We start from the raw sequence: 20,678 nt of genomic DNA, 5'->3' as shown, positions 1-20,678 counted from the left end.
AGGAAGAAAAAGCCAAGACCAATATTTGGGCGCGTGTATGTTTGCGAGGTGGCCTTCCTTCATTCTATATTATACATTTAATAAAATGTTCTATCTGAAAAACTCTACACTAGCTAATAAATTCATAAACGAAAAGCAATCTTCCCATCACAAAACTCTTTGATCATTAAACTTCTTTCACGTCAGCAGTCTTAATCCTGAGCTGACAGATCCAGGAAAACAGTCAAGGATCTTTTGTGGCCTGAGACTCAGTGTGACTACTGAGATGATTATTAATAAAGTCAGAACAATACAGAACCCGATTTAGAATCATGGCAAAAATACTAACCAATTACATACTAAAAGACCATTTCAAATGAGTCCTTAATACAATTAAATCTTTTGTGACACATCTTAGCAGACACTGCAATTAAAAACTTGGGTTACAAGCATAAATATTCAAAACTAAACAACATGCAGAGTCTAAAATGCAGAGATGGAAGAACCCGTGCAGTGGCCTCCTTAGATCCCTGACGGACCCCAATGGGAGCTTACCATGCATGCACTCCTCCTGCCATCCTCTGTCTTTTCCTGTTTCACAGCTCCTGAAAAGCTACATATTTCATCTTCAGTCCCAGGTTCCTGCTTGACCTTTACTTGATCAGACTTGAAGCTAAGACTTGTCTTCTCTGCAGTTCTTCCTGATGACCCACAGCTAATAAAAAACAAAAAATGTCACCTATGTTTGATTGTATAATGTATATAAAACCAATTCTATGAAAAGTAATGCTCATTAAAGTGAAAATGATAGACAATGTATTTCTAGAAGATAAGGATACTCATAATGCAAGTAAGAGAAGTATGATATAAGCTTAGCCTCAAATTCTTTAAAAACATAGATTAAACTATGAAAAGACCCTAAAAATGTATTTTATGGTGTGAGACACTTATGCTAAATCATTTAAGAAGTCTAGTAAATAACAATTTTCCCAGGCTGGTTAATATGGAATATCAGTGATTGCTTTTCTTTATAAAAGCAGTTTTGGGGCACCTGGTTGGCTGAGTCGGTTGAGCATCTGACTTCAGCTCAGGTCACAGTTTGTAAGTTCAAGCCCTACATCAGGCTGTCAGTGCAGAGCCCACTTCAGATCCTCCGTCCTCCTCTCTCTCTGCCCCTCCCCTGCTTACGCTCTCTCTCAAAAATAAATAAAACATTAAAAAATAATAATAAAAGCATTTTCAATTCTTCTCTGCCCCCAAACATCTGTAGAAAACAGCATTAATAACAGTGGTTCATAAAGCCTCCTCAAAGGAAACTCTATTTTAGCTTTTGAGGGCAGGAAATTGGGAGAAGGGTTTAACAAGTAGTCAACAACCCAGAATACCCTTTTTTGAATCACCAAAATGATAGGCTAAGAGGACAGGTATACAACTAATCGGTTCTATCTAAACCACAAAGTAAAACCACTGGCAAGAGAAGTGAGAAGAAACTGGTAAGACCGTACTGCTACTGAGAATGAACACCTTTTTCAATCTGTACTTTCCTCTAAAAGTACTGATTATTTAAAGTGTAATTAAAAAGTCAAGCAAGTATTTTAATAGCACCCGTCTTCAGAATGCGCGTGCACACACACACACACACACACACACCCAAATAAGATAAACCTTCAGGGGTACCTGTGTGGCTCTGTTGGTTCAGCGGCCAACTCTTGGTTTAGGCTCAGGTCATGATCTCACAGATTCCTGAGTTAGAGCCCCATGGAGGCCCTCCCTCCCTGTCTGCCCCTCCCCCACTTGTGCTATCTCTCTCTCTCAAAATAAAAAAATGTTTTAAAAAGTTTATTTAAAAAGTAATTCATGTATCTTAAGTCTTTCTTACATTGCACTAAATTATTCAAACTAAAAATCACTCAACATTTATTCTATTTTATGTTAACACACTCCACACACCAGCCCCATTTCTTAAACCTGTCCACCAAAAAGGCATAAGAAACAATTTAAGTAGCAATAAGTGCCCCTAATGCCCAGAAGACTGTCTCCAAACACTATTTCCTTATTAACACAACCAAGATTTCTTAAAGATATGGTGATCAGTAGGCCTGAGGCAGGAAATCTGTAAGACGAACCTGGAACATCATTTCGTAACAGGAGTAAGGAAGTTTTCAAAGACTACTGGGGTTATACCAAAGGACTAAGGAGCCAAACAGCCAAACAGGGAATAATTTAACCCAATAAAAATAACATCTATAATAGTTTAGAACATATAAAATGTTTAAATTTATGAGTTCATAAAGGCAATGATAAAAAAATCTCATTGGTCACTGTTGGAAGGTGCTGGGAACCAAGTCATTACTAGGACAGAAAAATTTCCTTTACAGAAATATATTACACCAGTAAACAAAAAGAAAGAACACATTAATTAAAATATTATTTTCAACCAGTAAAAAAAAAAAAAAAAAAAAAAAAAAAAAAAAGCTAGGCAATGATCATTAATGGGTTGCTGTCACAGAATCAACGAAACATTACGTGCCCTGACGGAAGTACTCGACACCACCAATGAAGTATTCTTCCTACCCAACCTTCCCCCAAATCAAACCTAAATCTGATCAAATCTCATCAAAATTATTAAAACAGAGGGGAAAAAACAGCAAGTAGCGTATTTAAATGACAAGGTGGGGAAAACTGTTTTGAGAAACAATATGTTTCTTCAACATACAATCTGATTTTGACCTCAACGTATCTGCGGATGGCAATGTACATACGGCTTATTTTAATGCAATTTAAAGAAACCATTTATTAAAAAGGGATGAGAAAAATTGGGAAATCTGTAACTTGATCTCTACTGATGTTAAAGAATTAGCTAATAAATTTTTCTTAGGTGCAACAATTGTTCTGTGGCTATAAATTTTTTAAATTCTTCAAATGATATACATTGAAACAGTCCAAGTAAAATGATAAGATGTCTGAGGTTTGTTTCAAAATAATTCAGAGTAGGGGGAAATGTATGGGAGTACAGAAGAAATAAAAATGATCATAACTTGGTAACTGGTGAAGCTGAGTGATAAGCATAGGATTTCGACGTAATATTCTTCTTATTAAAATACATGTTTAAAATTTTTCTTAATAAAAAAGGGGGAAAAAAACCCACTAACAATGTTAAAACTCACCTGCCTCGACTGCCAGTACTAGAGGTACTAGGGGGTCTCACAGGTGTGTGAGAATTGGATAAACCTGGAAAAGAATACATAAAATGATTATCAATGCAGGGAAGAATATTCAGAATTCTACCTACTAGTTACAGAATTAAAGATTACTATGATGCAATTTAGCAATTCTTAGAAATCAGGCCTAGCCTTAACCTCAAAATCAGGGATGGCATGTGTAACCCTTGGCATGTTTCAACCAATTTCTGTCAGCTGAGCCCAGACATGATTCTCAGAATTCCCCTCAGAGCAAGTCTCAGAGCAAGTCTATCCAATCAATGAAAACTACCACATCAAGAGAAAGCTATTTACCATCCAACTCCAAGTCATCTGGTAAATATCTTTCTTAGATTCCTGATAGTTACTCCTTCTTTATAAGTCCTGGAATAATTATATTACACCTTAAAAATTCTACCACTCAGAAATTGTATTAATGATGCATCTTATGAAAAACTCACATTTAAACTTGAACTATCTTTACTCCAGAAATAATGAGGTGGTCTGTTTCTATTTCAGTAAGAAATAAGTAATGTTTAATTTAAACCAAGAAAATATACTCTGTAACCACTTCTGCACTGTCAATCCATTTAGATTTGCTTTAATTATTCATCCCTTCATGACAAACAGGGTTAATAAAACAACTGGGATTTTGGAAGAGATCTGTACCCTTATAGACTTGATTAGTCACAACGTGAACAGTTTCCAATAAATTTAAGTTTTTATTTTAAAATTGCAATTTGAAAATTCATTTGCCTTTCCTCAATCCTTGTTTTGTTTTTTAATTTCCATTTTTCATTATCTTACAAGTTTTAAATTGAGGATGAAACCAAAGAACTCTCCAACTGACCATCTGTATCATAAAATATAAGACATGGCAAGTAACTGCATCTACAAATCCAGCAGAGGATGTGAATACAGTTCTGAACAGTGTATGTTACAGGTATACACTACTTTAGTTGAAAACTACCAACAGAATTTGAAGAAAAAAAGTACAGCAATCAGGGAAAAAAAAATGATATGATACTATGATGGTTAGTTTTATGTCAACTTGGCTAGAATATAACTACCCAGTTGTTTGACCAAACACCAGTCTAGATGTTGCTGTAAAGGTGTTTTTAGATGTGATTAACATTTTAATCAGTAGATTCTGTCTCGGCAAATCAACCTCCACAATTTGGATGGGTCTCATCCTATCACTGGAAGAACTAAGAGAAAAGACTAGGGTACCCAGAGGAAGAAGGAATTTTGCCTCCAAAATTGCCTAGACTGTAACATCAACTCTCCCTTGGGTCTCCAGCCTGCCAACCTGCCCAATGGCTTGCCAGTCCTTACAGTCATGTGAGCCAATTCCTTAAAATCTCCCTCTACATACACACATACACACATACACACACACACACACACACACACACACACACACACACACACACACACACCTCTTATTGGTTCTGTTTTCCTGGAAAATCCTAATACATACACAGCTGACCCTTAAAACAATGTGAGAGTTATAGGCATTGACACCGCCCCCCCACCCAGTGCAGTTAAAAATTGCATATTAACTTTTGACTCCCTAAAAACTTAACTACTAACAGCCTACTGTTGACCAGAAGCCTTACCAATAACATAAACAGTCAACACGTATTTTGCATGTTACATATATTACATTCTGTTTTCTTACAATAAAGTAAGCTAGGGAAAAGATGTTATCAAGAAAATCATAAGGGGGGGGGGGGCGCCTGGGTGGCTCAGTCGGTTAAGTGTCTGACTCAGGTCATGATCTCATGGTTCATGGGTTCGAGCCCCATGTTGGGCTCTGTGCTGACAGCTCAGAGCCTGGAGCCTGCTTCGGATTCTGTGTTCCCTCTCTCTCTGTTCCTCCCCTGCTCTCACTCTCTCTCTCTCTCTCAAAAATAAATAAAGATTAAAAAAAAAAAAAAAAAAAAAAAGAAAATCATAAGGAAGAGAAAATACATTTATAGTACTGCATTCACTGAAAAAACTCTGCATATTAAGTGGACCCGTGCAGTTCAAACCTGTTTTCAAAGGTCAACTATAATGACAGATAGCTTTTTACAGTGTTAAAGAAATGAGGCAGGGCCTCTGATGGCTTACCTGATGATCCTGGAGACAGGGCAGAAGGTCCTGGGGAGGGATTCATGGTGCTTGTAGGCTGCGGGGGTAGGTGACTGCCTGAGATGTATCTACTTAGTAGATTATCTAAACTACTTGAACCAGCATCTTCCAACTAAAGAAAAAGAATGAAATGAGAAATTTGCTTTGATTAAAGCAGAGGAGAAACTACTAATTTCATTAGTATAATCCTTTATGTTCACAATTTACTAACAGATTATTGTATCAAATTTGGCGTAATTGTTGTTTCCTTGTTGCTTCTCCTGAGGACCCACAATGGTTTAAAGTTTGTGTGAACAAAGCTATAATTAGTATTATTCAACAAGTACCGGGCAGCTCAAGAGAGAACACAATAATCTACTAAATCTTTATGTTCTACTATGAAAATAGCTCTGATCATCTGACTCTTCTGCCTTTTCTCAAAGTTGACAAAGAACTCTATCAGTATTCTTGTCCCGTCTTCCTCTCTTTATTTCAACATTCATAGTCCTGCTGGAATCACTCACCTGAATAGAAATTTAATCAAGTCAATACCTAATTTTAAAGCTTTAAAAATATTTTAGACTCAAAAGAAAACGCTTAGCCTGGGGCATAAAACCCCTTATTACACCAAAAAAGGGGGCAGTCCACAGGAGAACTGAGCCCTTTTCTCACTCAGACAAGACAGCAGGTTAAAGCCAGATGACTGGACAACTTACACATCAATTTCCTCTCTTTAAAACCTCCCAACTATACTGAAGAACTGTGATGACAAAATAGAAATTATTTACCTAAGAAACAGTAAATACTATTTAACTATGAAAACTACCTTAAGAAAAACTGTATACTGTGCCATAAGAGGTGGTCAAACTATTCTTAAATAACTGCCAATCTTCTTGCTTTTTTGGTCTACTTGTGCCCACACTTGCCCCTTTTAATCTCTCCCACTGGAGGCAAGATACCTTTTATGCAAATGTTCAGAAAACAACACATACATTTACTTCTTGCTCTCCTTTCCTCTCAAAATTGTACTGATTTTCACGGTGACAGGAAAAGATGTCAACAACATAGAAACTTTGAAGAAAATTATAGAAATAAAACAAAGTAGAATTGGATTGACAGAAAAACCAAATAAGCATTTCCCAACATATCACAGGCAAGGGAGGATTCCTAAAAAGTACACGCCTTTCTCGCTAAAGGCGAGAAACATAAAGGGTGATCGCAAGCAGAAGGCTCACTGGGGGGGCCACTAGGGGTATTAGGAGTTGTAACTGCCCAGTGGTCACGGCTGCTGGCCAAGGATTCACTTGTAAGCCATACCTGCAGGAGAATATTTAGCTGCAACTAGTTAAGTGGAGTATTTTGGACGAGGGGGGGAGCTCCTAATATGGGCCACAGATGGAAAGTGAACAATGTCACACCTGAACATAATGGAGGGGGCAGGGGATGATTCAAAACAGATATGAAAGTATCAGGTTACCTATAACCTTTACTCCCACTCCTTCTATACTCACCCACCTGTAATTTATACTTCTGGCAAGACAGGCCTAAGGCTAGAAGAGTGGACAGATTAGGAAGAGGCAAACTGGAAGTACATAAAATGGCCTCTATGACGTCACTACAGCCCCCAACAGGGGAATGCTAGTTGAAGCATTCACCCCCAGGTTTCAGGCGACATGCATTAATAAAGTTGTAAGTATGGAAAAACATTAATTCATTTATTCATTAAATCAATGGTTTTTGAGTATCCTTGAATAACTGCATGGAACATGTGCTATATAAATAACTTCCATGAATTAAAAGGGAGAAGACAGGAGGCGCCTGGGTGGCTCAGTTGGTTAGGCGACTGACTTCGGCTCAGGTCATGATCTCACAGTTCGTGAGTTCGAGCCCCAAGTCGGGCTGTGTGCTGACAGCTCAGAGCCCCGAGCCTGCTTTGGATTCTGTGTCTCCCTCTCTCTCTGCCCCTCCCCCGCTCAAGCTCTGTCTCTTCCTCTCTCTCACAAAAATAAACATTAAAAAGAAATTTTTTAATAAAAGAAATTTAAAAAAAAAGGAAAAAGGCAATCCAAAGAAGAAATACAAATTATCAGTGAACCACAACTAAGCACACAAATAAAAGAAACATAAATGAAATCAACAGTGCCTTTTTACCTATCAGATTGGTAAAAATGGGAAGAAAAGATGGATTCATTTAGTCAGTGCTAGCAGCACAGTACAGAAATGGATAGTCAGTAACATTTAAGTTTACATATGAATATCAGAAATAGTTTTCCCAAGACTTCATAATATCCAATATAGTTCCCAGATAGTTACTAAGTACACCAAATATGAAAAATTCTAAAGAATTTAATAAATCATGAGATTATACCATTAATTATATGTTATTCTAAACAGAATCTAATATTCACTTATGTACTCAAAAAGTATTCAGGTTCATCATGTATTATCACCTCAAAGTCTAAATTACAAATATGCACTATCAATATGCTGGAGATGGACAGCAGAGCAAAATAAAATATAATTCAGGTTGAAAGAATTCTATTTAGATCAACTTCTACTCCATACTGAATGGCTATCATGACTACTATTAACATATATCCACAAATTACTTTGAATTCACTGCTGATTTACACTGCATAGTTAATACTACTGATTTACACTGCATAGTTATCTACTTCCCGTGTAGTCTCCCCTAGGTTTCTTCTTACTATACCATGGAAACTACAGGATAGGAGAGAAAGTAAGAGATAATAAGCTCCCTTCAAGAGATGACAGGTTTCCTTTTTCTTTCTACACTTGGTTCATACGGTTACCTACTTCTTATTTGTGTTTTTGTGGTAACCACCTCTAATTACTTTTAAAAGTAGGTGACAAGGACACCTGGGTAGCTCAGACAGTTAAGCGTCTGACTCTTGATTTTGGGTCAGGTCATGATCTCATGGTTTGTGAGATGGGCCCCGCATCAGGCTTTGTGCTCACAGTGCACAGCCTCCTTGGGATTCTCTCTCTCTTTTCTCTCTGACCCTATTCCCACGTGTGCACACATGCTCTTACTCAAAAATAAACATTTTTTTTAAAGTTAAAAAAAAAAAAATGTGACAGTAACAAGTGTTGGCAAGAATGTGTAAAACCTGAAGTCCTCAGGCACTGTTGGATGGGAACGTAAAATGATGCATCTATTGTAGAAAATAGTTGGGCAGTTCCTCAATAACTTACACACAGAATATATGACACTGCAATTCCACTACTAGGAATTTACGATAGAGAACCAATCACCCATATTCACACAAAAACTTGTACAAATATTTCTATAGCTATATTATTTCTACAACCACAAAGTGGACAACCTAATGTCCATCAACTGAAGAACCCATGAACAAATGTGGACTATCCATACAATGGAATACTCAGCCATAAATAGGAATTAAGTACTGATAAATGCTACAACATGGATGGACCTGGAAAACATGCTAAATGAAAGCAGCCCAACACAAAAGGCCATATATTGTAGAATTGCACTCATACAAAATGTCTAGAATAGGCAAATCCATAGAAACAGAAAGCAAATTAGTGGTTTCCAGGGACTGGATAAGAGGGAAATGGAGAGTGATTGCCAACGGATAGTATCTTTTGGTGTGATAAAAATGTCCTGCAAGTAGTGGTGATGGTTCACAATCTTGTGCATATACTAAAAATTACTGTCCTGTACATTTTTAAAAACTGGATTTTCTTGTATGTGAATTGTATCTCAATTTTAAAAAGTAGGTGATGAGAGACGCCTGGGTGGCTCAGTCAGTTAAGCGTCCGACTTTGCCTCAGATCATGATCTTGCAGTTCATGGGTTCGAGCCCCACAGTGGACTCTGCGCTGACAGCTCCGAGCCTGAAGCCTGCTTAGGACTCTGTGTGCCCTTTCTCTCTGCTCCTACCCTACCCCACTCATGCTCTGTTCTCTCGCTCTCAAAAATAAACAAACATAGGGGTGCCTGGGTGGCTCAGTCGGTTAAGTGTCCGACTTCGGCTCAGGTCATGATCCTGCAGTTCGTGAGTTCAAGCCCCGCATCAGGCCCTGTGCTGACAATGGATCCCACTTCAGATTCTGTATCTCCCTTTCTCTCTGTTCCTCCCCCACTCACACTCTGTCTCACTCTCAAAAATAAAGAATAAAAAAATTAAAATAAACACTAAAAAAATAAAAATTAAAAATAAATGAATAGATAAAAATAAAAAGTAGGTGATGAAAAGGAAAGTCTAATATGATGCCAAGCTTTTCAAAGCTGTGGAACATCTACACTTCCTCCATCTGGTCTCTGTCAGAAAGCACCAAACCAAGATCAGAATAGCCCTAGCAAACTATGTTAAGTAAGACATTGGCAAACTTCCTCTTCCTCTTCAAAGTTTAAGACCTGGAACCAAGTCTTATTAATCTTTTTATTCTAAATCCCCAAGGATTTTAGCATATGCTAAGTGTTTAGCTTAATGATTCTTTTAACACTGCACATACCTCTCTCTGGTTGCCCAAAGCCTCTCAGTACTATACCTTTCCAGGCCTACAATCACAAACTATCTCCCTACTATCTCTCTATGGAGAGCAGGGAGAGAACCAGCCTTATAATTAGGAGCGTGAGCTTTGAATTAAAACTTTTCCATGTACTAGTCACTAATCCTTCTTACTCTCATCCATAAAATAGGGATGCCATTATGACAAGAGGACTTCACATATTAAACTGACAATACTGCTTGTCAAAGTGCTTTGTAAACTCTAAGTTTATGACTCAGAAATTTTACTTTTTTGCAGACACATTCCCAAATTTCCCATTCTGTATCGTCCAGTCCTCTCAGCACCAATACAACTAACATTCACTTAGCCAAAAAAGACCTCTCCTATTATTTGGGAAGCAATAAGATTAAGAAAATTCACAATGTGTTAGTGATTGTGAAACAATTTGAAGTTAAAGAAACATCCTTTAAAACTCTTATAAAATCCATAAAACCCATAAAAATATTAAGATGCAATCAAGGGTCTTAGTATCTTAGTAATTACACTGTTCCTTGCTCCCATGGTAACACTTGACTCTGAGTAACTTGCACAATGCAGGAGAGGACGACTCAGTATATATAACCTTCAAAGGTTACACAGAATGTATAAATAAAATGTTTTTGTCAAGTCGTTGCCTTGGCTTAATGAGGACATGCAGTCTGCTGAGCCCACTCTTGGTGCCTCATTGCTCCCACCCACCCTCAGGAAGCCCACAAGCAGTTCTATCAACTTGAACAAGTATTTCAACAAGCACTACGAGTACCAGCGTATCGTGTTACCCAGAGAACTTTCCTAACCAGTATCTAAAACCCATCTGATGTCTGAAGACCAGTGGAGGAAACCTGGTGTCCAACAGAGTCCAGGGTGGGTTCATCACATTATTCATGAGCCAGAATCACATATTCTTCTCTTAAATAACCTCTTCCAAAATATCAACAAAAATGAAGTATATCTGGGATCATTAATTACACCTTTTTCAAATTTAATGTATACATATGTGAGGTAGTATTCAGTGAGTACTTGAAAACGTACAAATCATTCATCCATAATGGTGCATGAGCTGTATTCTTCACTACAACAGAGCTCAGTTAAGTGCAACTGTAAGTAAGTTATTATATGATGGTTCTTTTTTTTTTTTTTTTTTTTTTTTAAAGTAATCTCTACAACCAATGTGGGGCTTAAACTAACAACTCCAAGATCAAAGAGTTGCACGCTTGGGGCACCTGGGTGGCTCAGTAGTCGGTTAAGCATCCGACTCTTGGTTTCGGTTCAGGCCATGATCTCACGGCTCATGAGTATGAGCCCCAAGTCGGGCTCTGTGCTGACCGTGCGGAGCCTGCTTGGGATTCTCCCTGCACCTCCCCTGCTTGCTCGCGCACGCTCTCTCTCTCTCTCTCTCTCTCTCTCAATAAATAAATAAACAAACAAACAAATAAATATTATTTAAAGGAAAAAAAGAGTTGCATGCTCCACTGACTGAGCCAGCCAGGCGCAGGCGCCTCTCTAAGGTGTTTAAGATAAAATCTCTTCTAGTCTGTTTTCCCTTTAATATAAGTGGCTGTTTGCCTTTGTTGCCTCTGTTAAATAAAGCTTGTACATTGCACTAAAAAAGTTTTTTTAATAAAAGGCTTTTAATTCAAATGAATTAATGAAATTTCATAAGGCACTGAAAGATATGTTTCTTCAGGAAAATATTACAGGTGAAAGGGACAGATGCCTCAGAGGCCCTTCTACTCTTCTACTCTTCACCATCACTGCCTCTCTCAGGATGCCTCCTGCTCCTCTCCACAAGTGCTTGATACCTAGGCCTTGCAACCACTTTCTTTCTCAGTCCACCCTGTTTGCACAAGGGGTACCTCATCCCTTTTGGACCAAACAGAAGAATGGCAAAGATGTGACCACATTTGGGGTCCTGGTGTCCTCTCTGGATCCAAGCTCAAAGCAGGAGTGCATTGTCTAACATAAGGTTTGTCTGTTGGCAGGTGGCAGAAAGATTAACAAAACTGATATCTTAGAACTTTAAAATATTGAGGCATGCTAGTTTCAGCACACATAATTTTTATTATCTTTTTTTACCACACATAACTTCAAAATCAAATATTTAATACTCTACTCTTCAGAAATTTCAAAAAATGTTGTTCCTAAATTTAAAAGAAAGAATGCTTCCTAATTAACAGCTTTTAAATCTGTCATTCAACTTAAATACAAACCTGTATGGGTGGAATATCTGGCAGCGATGGAAGGTTTTCAGGATTGGTAACTGAGGGGATTAGCTCTATTGCTGTAACAGACGGGCTGGTGGGACCTCGATTTGCATTTGCCATCGTAGCTGTAGTAGGGCTGGTTGGATTGATTGTAGTGTTGTGCACCGACACAACAGGAAAGGGTCCAGCATGCCCTGGGTTTGAGTGCTGTTAGGAAAAAAGATGTTATCATTACTTGATCTGCCAGGATATCCTAATGTGAACTACACCTTTACAAGAAGTTTTAGTTTAGGAAGGATACACAAGTGTTTGATACCTGTGACTAAGAACAAAGAAGCAAGCCTTATCTTACAATAGCCAAGCCACAGAAGCAACCTAAGTGCCCATGCATTGATGAATGAACAAAGAAGTTGTATGTATGTGTGTATCCAAAATGTGTATGTGTGTGTCTAGAATGCAGTATTATTCAGCCATAAAAAATGAGACAATTCTGTCATTTGCCACAGCATGGATGGACCTTGAAGGTATTATACTAAGTGAAATAAGACAGAGAAAAACAAACACTGTATGATCTCATTTATATGTGGAATCTTAAAACAAAACAAATTCATATAAAATGAGTTCAGACTTGTGGTTTTTAGAGGTGGAGGGTGGAAGAAGAGGGAATGGCAGGTGGTCAAAAGGCAAAAGGTACAAACTTCCAGTTATAAGATAACAAGTAACAGGGATGTAACATACAGTATGACCATAGTTTTAAATATATAGAACAGAAGTAAATCCTAACTCTGTATCTCCATCTCTCTGCCCCTCCCCTGCTCGACTGTGTGTGTCTCTCTCTCTCAAAAATAAACATTAAAAAAAAAAAAGTAAATCCTCAGAGTACTTATTACAAGGAGGAAAAGAATTTTCTTCCTTTCTTTTCTTTTTATTGTATCTATACAACATCATGGATATCAGCAGAACCTATTGTAATCATTTCACAATCTATGTAAACCAACCATTATGCTGTAAGCCTAAAATTTATCGTGATGTACATCAATTATTAATAAAACTGGGGGAAAAAGCCTTCTCCAACTTATACAAAAAAAGTAACAATAACTCAAACTTAGCCTTTTTGTTTTCCTACTCATTTTTGTGTACTTTTTAGGAAAAGCAGATTTGCCATTATTTTCAACCTGCCAGCCTGGAGACATGGCATTATTACAAACAAAGATGTACATAAATAGATGATCTAGAAGCCCCCAAAGTTTTTAAACATCAGGCCGGGAAAGTCACTGTTCTATTTATATTCCTCTTTGACTCTTCCGTCTTTTTAAAAATAAAAACAATTGGATAGTTGTCTATTATATAACTGATACGGTAGAAAAAAATGAATGTACAAAAGGAAATATGACATCAACTCCTGATTGTAATAATCTGTGACTCTAGGCAAATCACATAATCTCAGTAATTTAGAAATGTGAGTAACACCTCACCTGTCTCATTGTAAGCGACTGTTAGGATCATTTAAGATAAATATAGATGAAAATCCTTGGGAAACAAATTATACATATACAAATAAATAATTAGAAGTTTTAAACACTGAAAATTCTAACATTCACTTATTTCCGTAGGGGCCTTAAAGTCTGATGATTCCGCAGTTTCTGCACTCTTCCAAAGGGTGTAGCTGCTCCCTGGTAATATTTGTGGGCTTTCGGGTACATGGCTATGTGAACACTTTTATGGAAACTAATGTCCAGATCTTCAACCTTCATATGTACTTTTTTTCTAAAGAAAACCCAATTTCCCTAGGAATGTGCCAGTCTACAGGTTCTCTTCTTCTATAATTGCCCTTCTCCCTCTCCCCTAAAACAGCACACCTCTGACCCATTTCAAATCCTATCTAACACACTACCTTGGGGCAGAAAATACTCTGAGACAAGCAAAGATACAAGTGTTCAGCTGATGACAAAGTGCCCACCTCAAAAACCTGAGTTAATAAATCTCTGAGTGGGTTCTGATATAAGATGATCAACAAAAACAAAAGACATGAAGAAACTGTCAACTGATAAAAAGATGCATAAAGTAGTATTCATAGCTCATTCTAAGTTTTAGTTTATAATCTGCGAAAGTTCAAACAATTCAGGAAAATGAAAAAAATTACTTTAATTCCCAGATACATGTTTTTGTAAACAGGTTCCCAAGCATCATAAGAAAACAGAAACAAGAAAAAACAGTAATAAAAACTGATGTTGAATTCTAACTCTAACAAGTAACATACACAAATATATATAAGGCGCCTGGGTGGCTCAGTCAGTTAAGCACCTAACTCTTGATTTTGGTTCGGCTCAGGTCATGATCTCGCAGCTCATGGGATTGAGCCCTACATTGGGCTCTGTGCTGACAGCATGGAGCCTGCTTGGGATTCTCTCTCTCCCTCTCTCTCTGCCCCTCCCCTGCTGGCACTGTCTCTCTCTCTCTCTCTCTCTCTCTCTCTCTCTCTCTCTCAAAAATTAAATAAACATTAAAATAAATAAATACATACACACACACACACACACACACACACACACACACACACACACACAAATGAACAGGAAAAAGGAAAAGGCTCCATCTGTCTCATAAAGAAATGTGTACCCAGAAGAATTTTATTTTTTATGTTTCCTAATATTCTTAAAGCATAGAAGTATATTTATGTATAATTGTACGGAAATTACTATAATGAAAATTTGGTCCAAAATAATATTTTTAAGCTTAATAATAGTCTTACTGTCACTGGAAATACAAGAATTTTTAAATTAAGATAGACATTTTTCCCACAGAAAACTGCAACTGATTGATCTATATACCTATCAAACATAAGTATATAAAGATAAAATTCTATAGACGAAGTAGAAGAGAAATTCAGGTCCAAGCATAAAAGAGACAATAAAGTTTGGACTTCCAAAAAAGAGCTTGCTATAGTATTTGGGATTCCACTGGATTAGTTTATAAGAATGATGAAACGGTTTGATCTTATAATGTCAGTAATTACAATATGCCAGAAAATATGTCCTTGGCAATCACTGAAACTTAAATTTATAATAGAACCTTTATTGTTTTTTAAATTTTTAATGTTTTATTTATTTTTGAGAGACAGAGTACAAGCAGGGAAGGGGCAGAGAGGGAGACACAGAATCCAAAGCAGGCTCCAGGCTGTGAGCTGTCAGCACAGAGCCTGAAGTGGGGCTCGAACTCACGAACCATGAGATCATGACCTGAGCTAAAGTCGGACACTTAATCAACTGAGCCACATAGGTGCCCCTATAATAGAACTTTTAAATGTCAGTCTTAAATGTGAGGGAGTGCCTATTTTTCAAAAGTCTTTCCAAAGGTACTTGTGTATAAAAGTTGAAGAACCACTGCACTGGGACTATTTATCCAAGTTTAGTATGCAGACTGATCTGAGAGTTAGTAAAAGTTTACTATTTCTGAGTACTCTCCCCCTAGAAATTTGGACTCAATGGCTATGGTTCAGAATCTATTTTTGACAAGGACCTCATACTCATTCTGAGGGTTATTAAAGCATGCTTTGAAAAATATCACTATCACAGTTCCACAATGAACTTTATTATTTTATAACTAGAGATCATATGTAAAAGTAGCCTGATTTTATAGTCCTAACTCCTATTCAAATATAACCTACTATCCAGGCAAAAATCAGAAAACATGTTTTAAAATACACTTATTTTTCATAGCAAGCATTATCTATATCCTAAAAAGAAAAACAAGCAGAGAGAAGCTATACCCAAATAAATAAATTACATATAGCACAGCTCTACCGTTTTCAAAGTCCTTTTTACAGATCAAGTTCACAACGCCACATGAAAAGAACAGAGAAACAATTTCAGGAAACTAAGGTTCTAATCTTGACTTTACCGTTACCTCTTGTGATTATGGATAAATAAAAAGCTCCTTTGTTTTTTACTTCTGTAAAATGAATTGGCTGGACGAGACCAGAGGTTCTTAACCCATAGTATATAATGGGTTTAATGCCATTAAAGAAGCTGTTAAAATTGAATTCATGTGTATGTGTAATTTGGGGGAACAAGAAGATACACAGCATTAATCAAATTTTCAAAGGTATCAATGGCCAACCCCGAGCCCCCACCTGCTTAAGAAAAACTATGTCTTTTAATTTTAAAATTGTATGATTCTTACAAATGTAACTCTAGGCATACTTGTCTTTGGAGGTGTGGCTGCATCATGGAATACTGAGGGCCGCTGTGCCTGGGTATCCCTGGTATCCGGGCGGCATTCTGGGCTAATCTCATCTGATGGGCTTGGAAAGCTCCACAGTTCATGTTGCTTCTTTGCATTGTTTGCACACTGATCAATCTTGGAGGCTACAAAAGGTAGAAATTGCATTTGCTTAATAATATTTTTTATAAATTTATCTTTCAATGATAAAATGTTATGGTAAAAATCGACAGGACAGGATGGCATAAAGTAAAAAGCGTAAGTCATTCTCCCCAACTCTAGCCCCAATCCCTTCCACTGTGTGTGTGTGTGTGTGTGTGTGTGTGTAAAGCCTATCAACATTAACTTATCCAAACCTGGACTAGTGGTTTTGATTTGGATGGGGGAGGGGAGATCAAAAGAGATACACGGATGGGAATAGTTTGAATAAATGCCTAAGGAATGTATCTGACCTTAGGTAAAACATATCTGGCTTTCTGGACCCAAATCACACGTGGAAAACAAAAAATACCTGGAATGGAGGGATAAAAACTTTTGCTCTTCCATAGTACCATGAGTTAGTTTCATATCCCATGTTAAGTAGTTCTTTAATGCCCTTTGTCACATCTCCCCCAGGCCCCTGCCAAACCCAGAGCAAATATTTAAACTCTGACCTTTGAGCTTTGTCTCTGCTAGTCACTTTGAAATGTGCAATTCATCCCAATCGGACGGAGTGCAGTCTTGAGGCTTTCATCATTTGTATCAATCGTGCCATGCTCTAATACTCACCTGTTGCTGTAACATCTGTGGGGCTGCTTGTCGAGGGTGCTGCTGTGTCGTCGTCGTTGCTGTGGATACGGGTGCAGGCGGCTGCTGCATCCTCATCTGCTGTAACTGCTGATGTTTCTGTGCATATACTTGCTGTTGCATGTGCTGGAGTCGAAGCTGCGCTAAGTTAATCTGTCCAGGGGTTTTACTAATGTGGTTTGTCCCTGGAGGAACTTGCCCAACTACAACATTAGGAGTATAACCAGGAGCTGGTTTACTCTCAATTACTAGATTACCTGAAGGATTTAAAAAATGAGAATAATTTGCATATAAACGATTAAATCATCCACTTTTGATTGCCACTATTTTTTCCTCTTTCCTTTCACAACTATCAGCACTCAAAGCTTCTGACAGGACAGCAGAAGTGGGAGATAGGTTTAAAGATGATGAAGATCAGAAACATAGTCCAAAGCCAAATAATTGACTTTTGATTATTCAGAATAATGTATTGTGTATTATTCTATATTTACACAAATGTACAGAAAATTAAAGATCTGAAACAGATGTTATTGGAGGAGGCGCATCTAGTCAGTCAAAATCAATTCTCCTGGACAAGATTCAAGGATATCTAAGACTGCTAATGCTGATCCCATTTTCCTTTGAATTGCCATACTATTCAGGGCAGAGTACTACATTGCTACAAAACTGTCTTCCGTGGAAACATGGAATGTTTTAGCCACTTACGTCCCTAGAAATGACAATTTTCCTTGGTTCTCACACAGCCCTTTATTTTCTAGGAATAGAAGGCAAATTTGAGGAAGGTTGGATGTAAGGCAGAATTGGCAAACCTTTCCTTTAATGGGTCAGATAGTTCAGGCTTTGCAGACCACATAAGATCTGCCATATATTCTTCTATTTTCATTTATTTTTACAAGCCTTTAAAATGTAAAAAACAAACTTAGCTACCATGCCACACAAAATACAGTTTGCCAATGCCTTCTCTAAGGCTATAGCCAAATTTTAATATACACAAAGATCACTTTTTTACAGAAATCCATTCGCCTCTGCTTTTACCACTTCCAGTGGTGAGAACTTAACTACTTTCAAAGTGAGTTTCCTCAATCTGTAGACAGTTCTAACTGTTGGGAAGTTTTGGGTCTTTGTTTTAAATTGAGCTGTTTGTCTGTCTCTCTGTAACTTTCACCTATGGTCTGTAGGTCCACACTGTGGACAAGAGTGAAGCCCATTTCTCTTCTGTGTGGAAAAGCGCTACTCTTATCTTTCAAACATTCCTCAATGTGACTTTCACACACATCAGCATCCTGGAGGGCCTCCTCTAGTGGACAATTCGGTACAATTAATATACAAACTATTAGGGCATCTAATAAATTCTTCCAGAGAATGAAGCCCCATATGCTAAGTTTTTGACATAAAACAGTCATTACCAATTTTCAAATACGTGGGGGAAAAGTCAACAATAATTCACATTTTTAAAATCTACACACAGGAGATGCTCAACATTCTTCAAAATGTCACGAACAGAGCACAAGTGAGTTTCCAATGAGGAACATATTTTCCAAGAAGTTTATGTGTTACAGTAAAGCTTTAAGGATCTAAAATCTGTTTTAGATCCTTTCTCCTCCTAATTTAGTGTTCCCAGTCACACTGAAAAAACTAATTAATTCTCACCTAAATTGACTACATTCTTTGCCCAGAAGGTGGGATCACAATGGAAACGGATTGCTCCATTAGCAGCAGGCACAGGATCACACCGTGCTTTCAAAATATGGCGCAACTGAAAAGTAATCTTGAAGGGAAAAAATTCACATTAGTCTTAAAAATTAAGTATTACCTGAGAAAACAAACATGGTAAAGACATAAAAAGCTCATGTAGCCCCACGACCTGAGATGAGACAGTTGTGTTTAAAAGACTACCTATATTAGCAATCAAGTGCACATTTCTGGCAGAAATGATTTATCATGTATCTTCAGGACAGTAAATACTGTATGAATCCATTTACATGAAATTCTAGAAAATAACAGAAATGAGATTAATGGTTGCCTAGGGTCAGGAGTAGAGGGGAACAAAGAAACTTTTGTGGGTGATGGAAATTTTCTGTATCTTAATGCAGTGGCGGTTACATTGGCAAAAATACAAAATCTAGACTTGAAACAGCTACAGTTCACTGAATGTAAGTCTTAATAAAATCAATGTAAAGACCTGGGGATAAACACACTATGTGTCTCACCAGTCGCTTGCTGTACAGTAGAGCTGTGCTGCTGCCACTCGCAATTGCCCAATTTGTGAAGTTCATCACATGCTTCACCTGCCGGGAAAGGCCTGTGATGTCATTCTGTTGCTGTAATAACTTCATCTGTCTTTCTTTTGTAACATTCTGAAACAGAACAAGAGTTCAATGAAGAATTCTATATGAAAAATCCAACTCATCGTTTCTGTTGCAAACGAACACAATACCTACGTTACTTTTTAAAATCAGGATAAGTTAACAGGCATCTCATTATGTAATGAGCCTCTGATCAAAAGAAAAGTTGGAAACTAAACTTAGGCAAACAAAGGCGGAACTAAAACTTAGTTCTCAAAGCTAACAAAGGGGCATTCCACATATAAAAATTGTTAGTTGATGTCTCCCTTTTCCTTCAGAAGATAAAATGTCTTTGTTAAAAATAGTATCTAGGGGCTCCTGGGTGGCTCAGTCGGCTAAGCGTCTGACTCTTGGTTTTGCCTCAGGTCATGATCTCAAAGTTTTTGAGTCTGAGCCCCCCATCCGGCTCCACGCTGACAGCCCAGGGCCTGCCTGGGATTCTCTCCCTCCCTCTCTGTCTTTTAAAATAAATAAATTTTAAAAAATAATAAATTAAAAAACAATAAAAATAGTATCTATTAGGCTAATCCAATATACAGAATCTGTGGCATAATGAGCTGACCTTTAGAAATTTGATATAATCAACTCCACACTTTTAGGTCCAAAGAAAATTTTGTGTTACCAGTGCCACCTACTGGTATAGCAGGAGGCGAAAGTTAAAATCTCTTCCTTCAAATACGTTTAAAAGACAAAATGAGAAAGGTAAATTCTAAAGCTCTAAGAGTAGAGTTAAGGAACCTTTTGAAATAACAAAAGTTCTCAAAGAACAAGAGCATAAATAAGAATTGAAGGACCAATCTGAGGGCAAATGCTGCAAAGGAAAAATAAACTACCTGGGAACTAAAACTCCCGGAAGGGACAGGTGATATCTTATATGCTCTGACATTTGGCATGCCAAACAACCTATCTACTTTGCACTTGACCATTTTCTGAACACCTCAACTTGACTCATTGGGCAATTTTTTCCTAAGAAAACAAGTTGCCCATTTTATAATGCAAAATGATGGATAAAAGTATTCAACTGATAGAAGTTTGATTCACAAGTTCCCTGGAAATCATCCCTTCTACCAAGCATAGGAAAACCTTTACTTTACAAAGTTTAAGAACATATTACACTAGAAAACATCTATTCCTTAAATTCAGCATGTTAGGCGTGTGTGGCAGATTTATGATTCAGTATTTTTGTATATTTTAGCATTAAAAGGCATCTTTTCATTCAAAAGTTCTTGAAATGGTTTACGATTATGTTCGACCTACAGTTACATGTATTTGCAGTAAGTTAAAAGGTT

At 37.4% G+C, this 20,678-nt stretch overlaps 1 protein-coding gene and 1 pseudogene across 3 annotated transcripts in view; one reads left to right on the top strand and one right to left on the bottom strand.

Annotated features, from left to right (window-relative positions):
• Window positions 1–20,678, bottom strand: part of TRIM33 (tripartite motif containing 33) — a 131,252-nt gene that overhangs the window by 12,885 nt on the left and 97,689 nt on the right. For all 3 annotated transcript variants that reach the window (XM_019457917.2, XM_019457919.2, XM_019457918.2), the window contains exons 7-14: window positions 19,255–19,401; window positions 18,695–18,812; window positions 17,027–17,301; window positions 16,240–16,404; window positions 12,044–12,244; window positions 5,295–5,427; window positions 3,147–3,210; window positions 535–694 (exon numbers count right to left, since the gene is read on the bottom strand). In XM_019457917.2, coding sequence (XP_019313462.1) covers window positions 535–694; window positions 3,147–3,210; window positions 5,295–5,427; window positions 12,044–12,244; window positions 16,240–16,404; window positions 17,027–17,301; window positions 18,695–18,812; window positions 19,255–19,401 — 1,263 coding nt within the window. The remainder of the gene's footprint in view (window positions 1–534; window positions 695–3,146; window positions 3,211–5,294; window positions 5,428–12,043; window positions 12,245–16,239; window positions 16,405–17,026; window positions 17,302–18,694; window positions 18,813–19,254; window positions 19,402–20,678) is intronic.
• On the top strand, window positions 6,930–10,778 carry LOC109271835 (cyclin-dependent kinases regulatory subunit 2-like; annotated as a pseudogene).

The sequence above is a fragment of the Panthera pardus genome, unplaced genomic scaffold, assembly GCF_024362965.1.
Source record: "Panthera pardus isolate Hobbes unplaced genomic scaffold, ASM2436296v1 HiC_scaffold_11, whole genome shotgun sequence".
NCBI classification, from domain to species: Eukaryota; Metazoa; Chordata; class Mammalia; order Carnivora; family Felidae; genus Panthera; species Panthera pardus.
The sequence above is the reverse complement of the archived record's forward strand: the minus strand, read 5'-3'. Positions and strand labels throughout refer to the sequence as shown.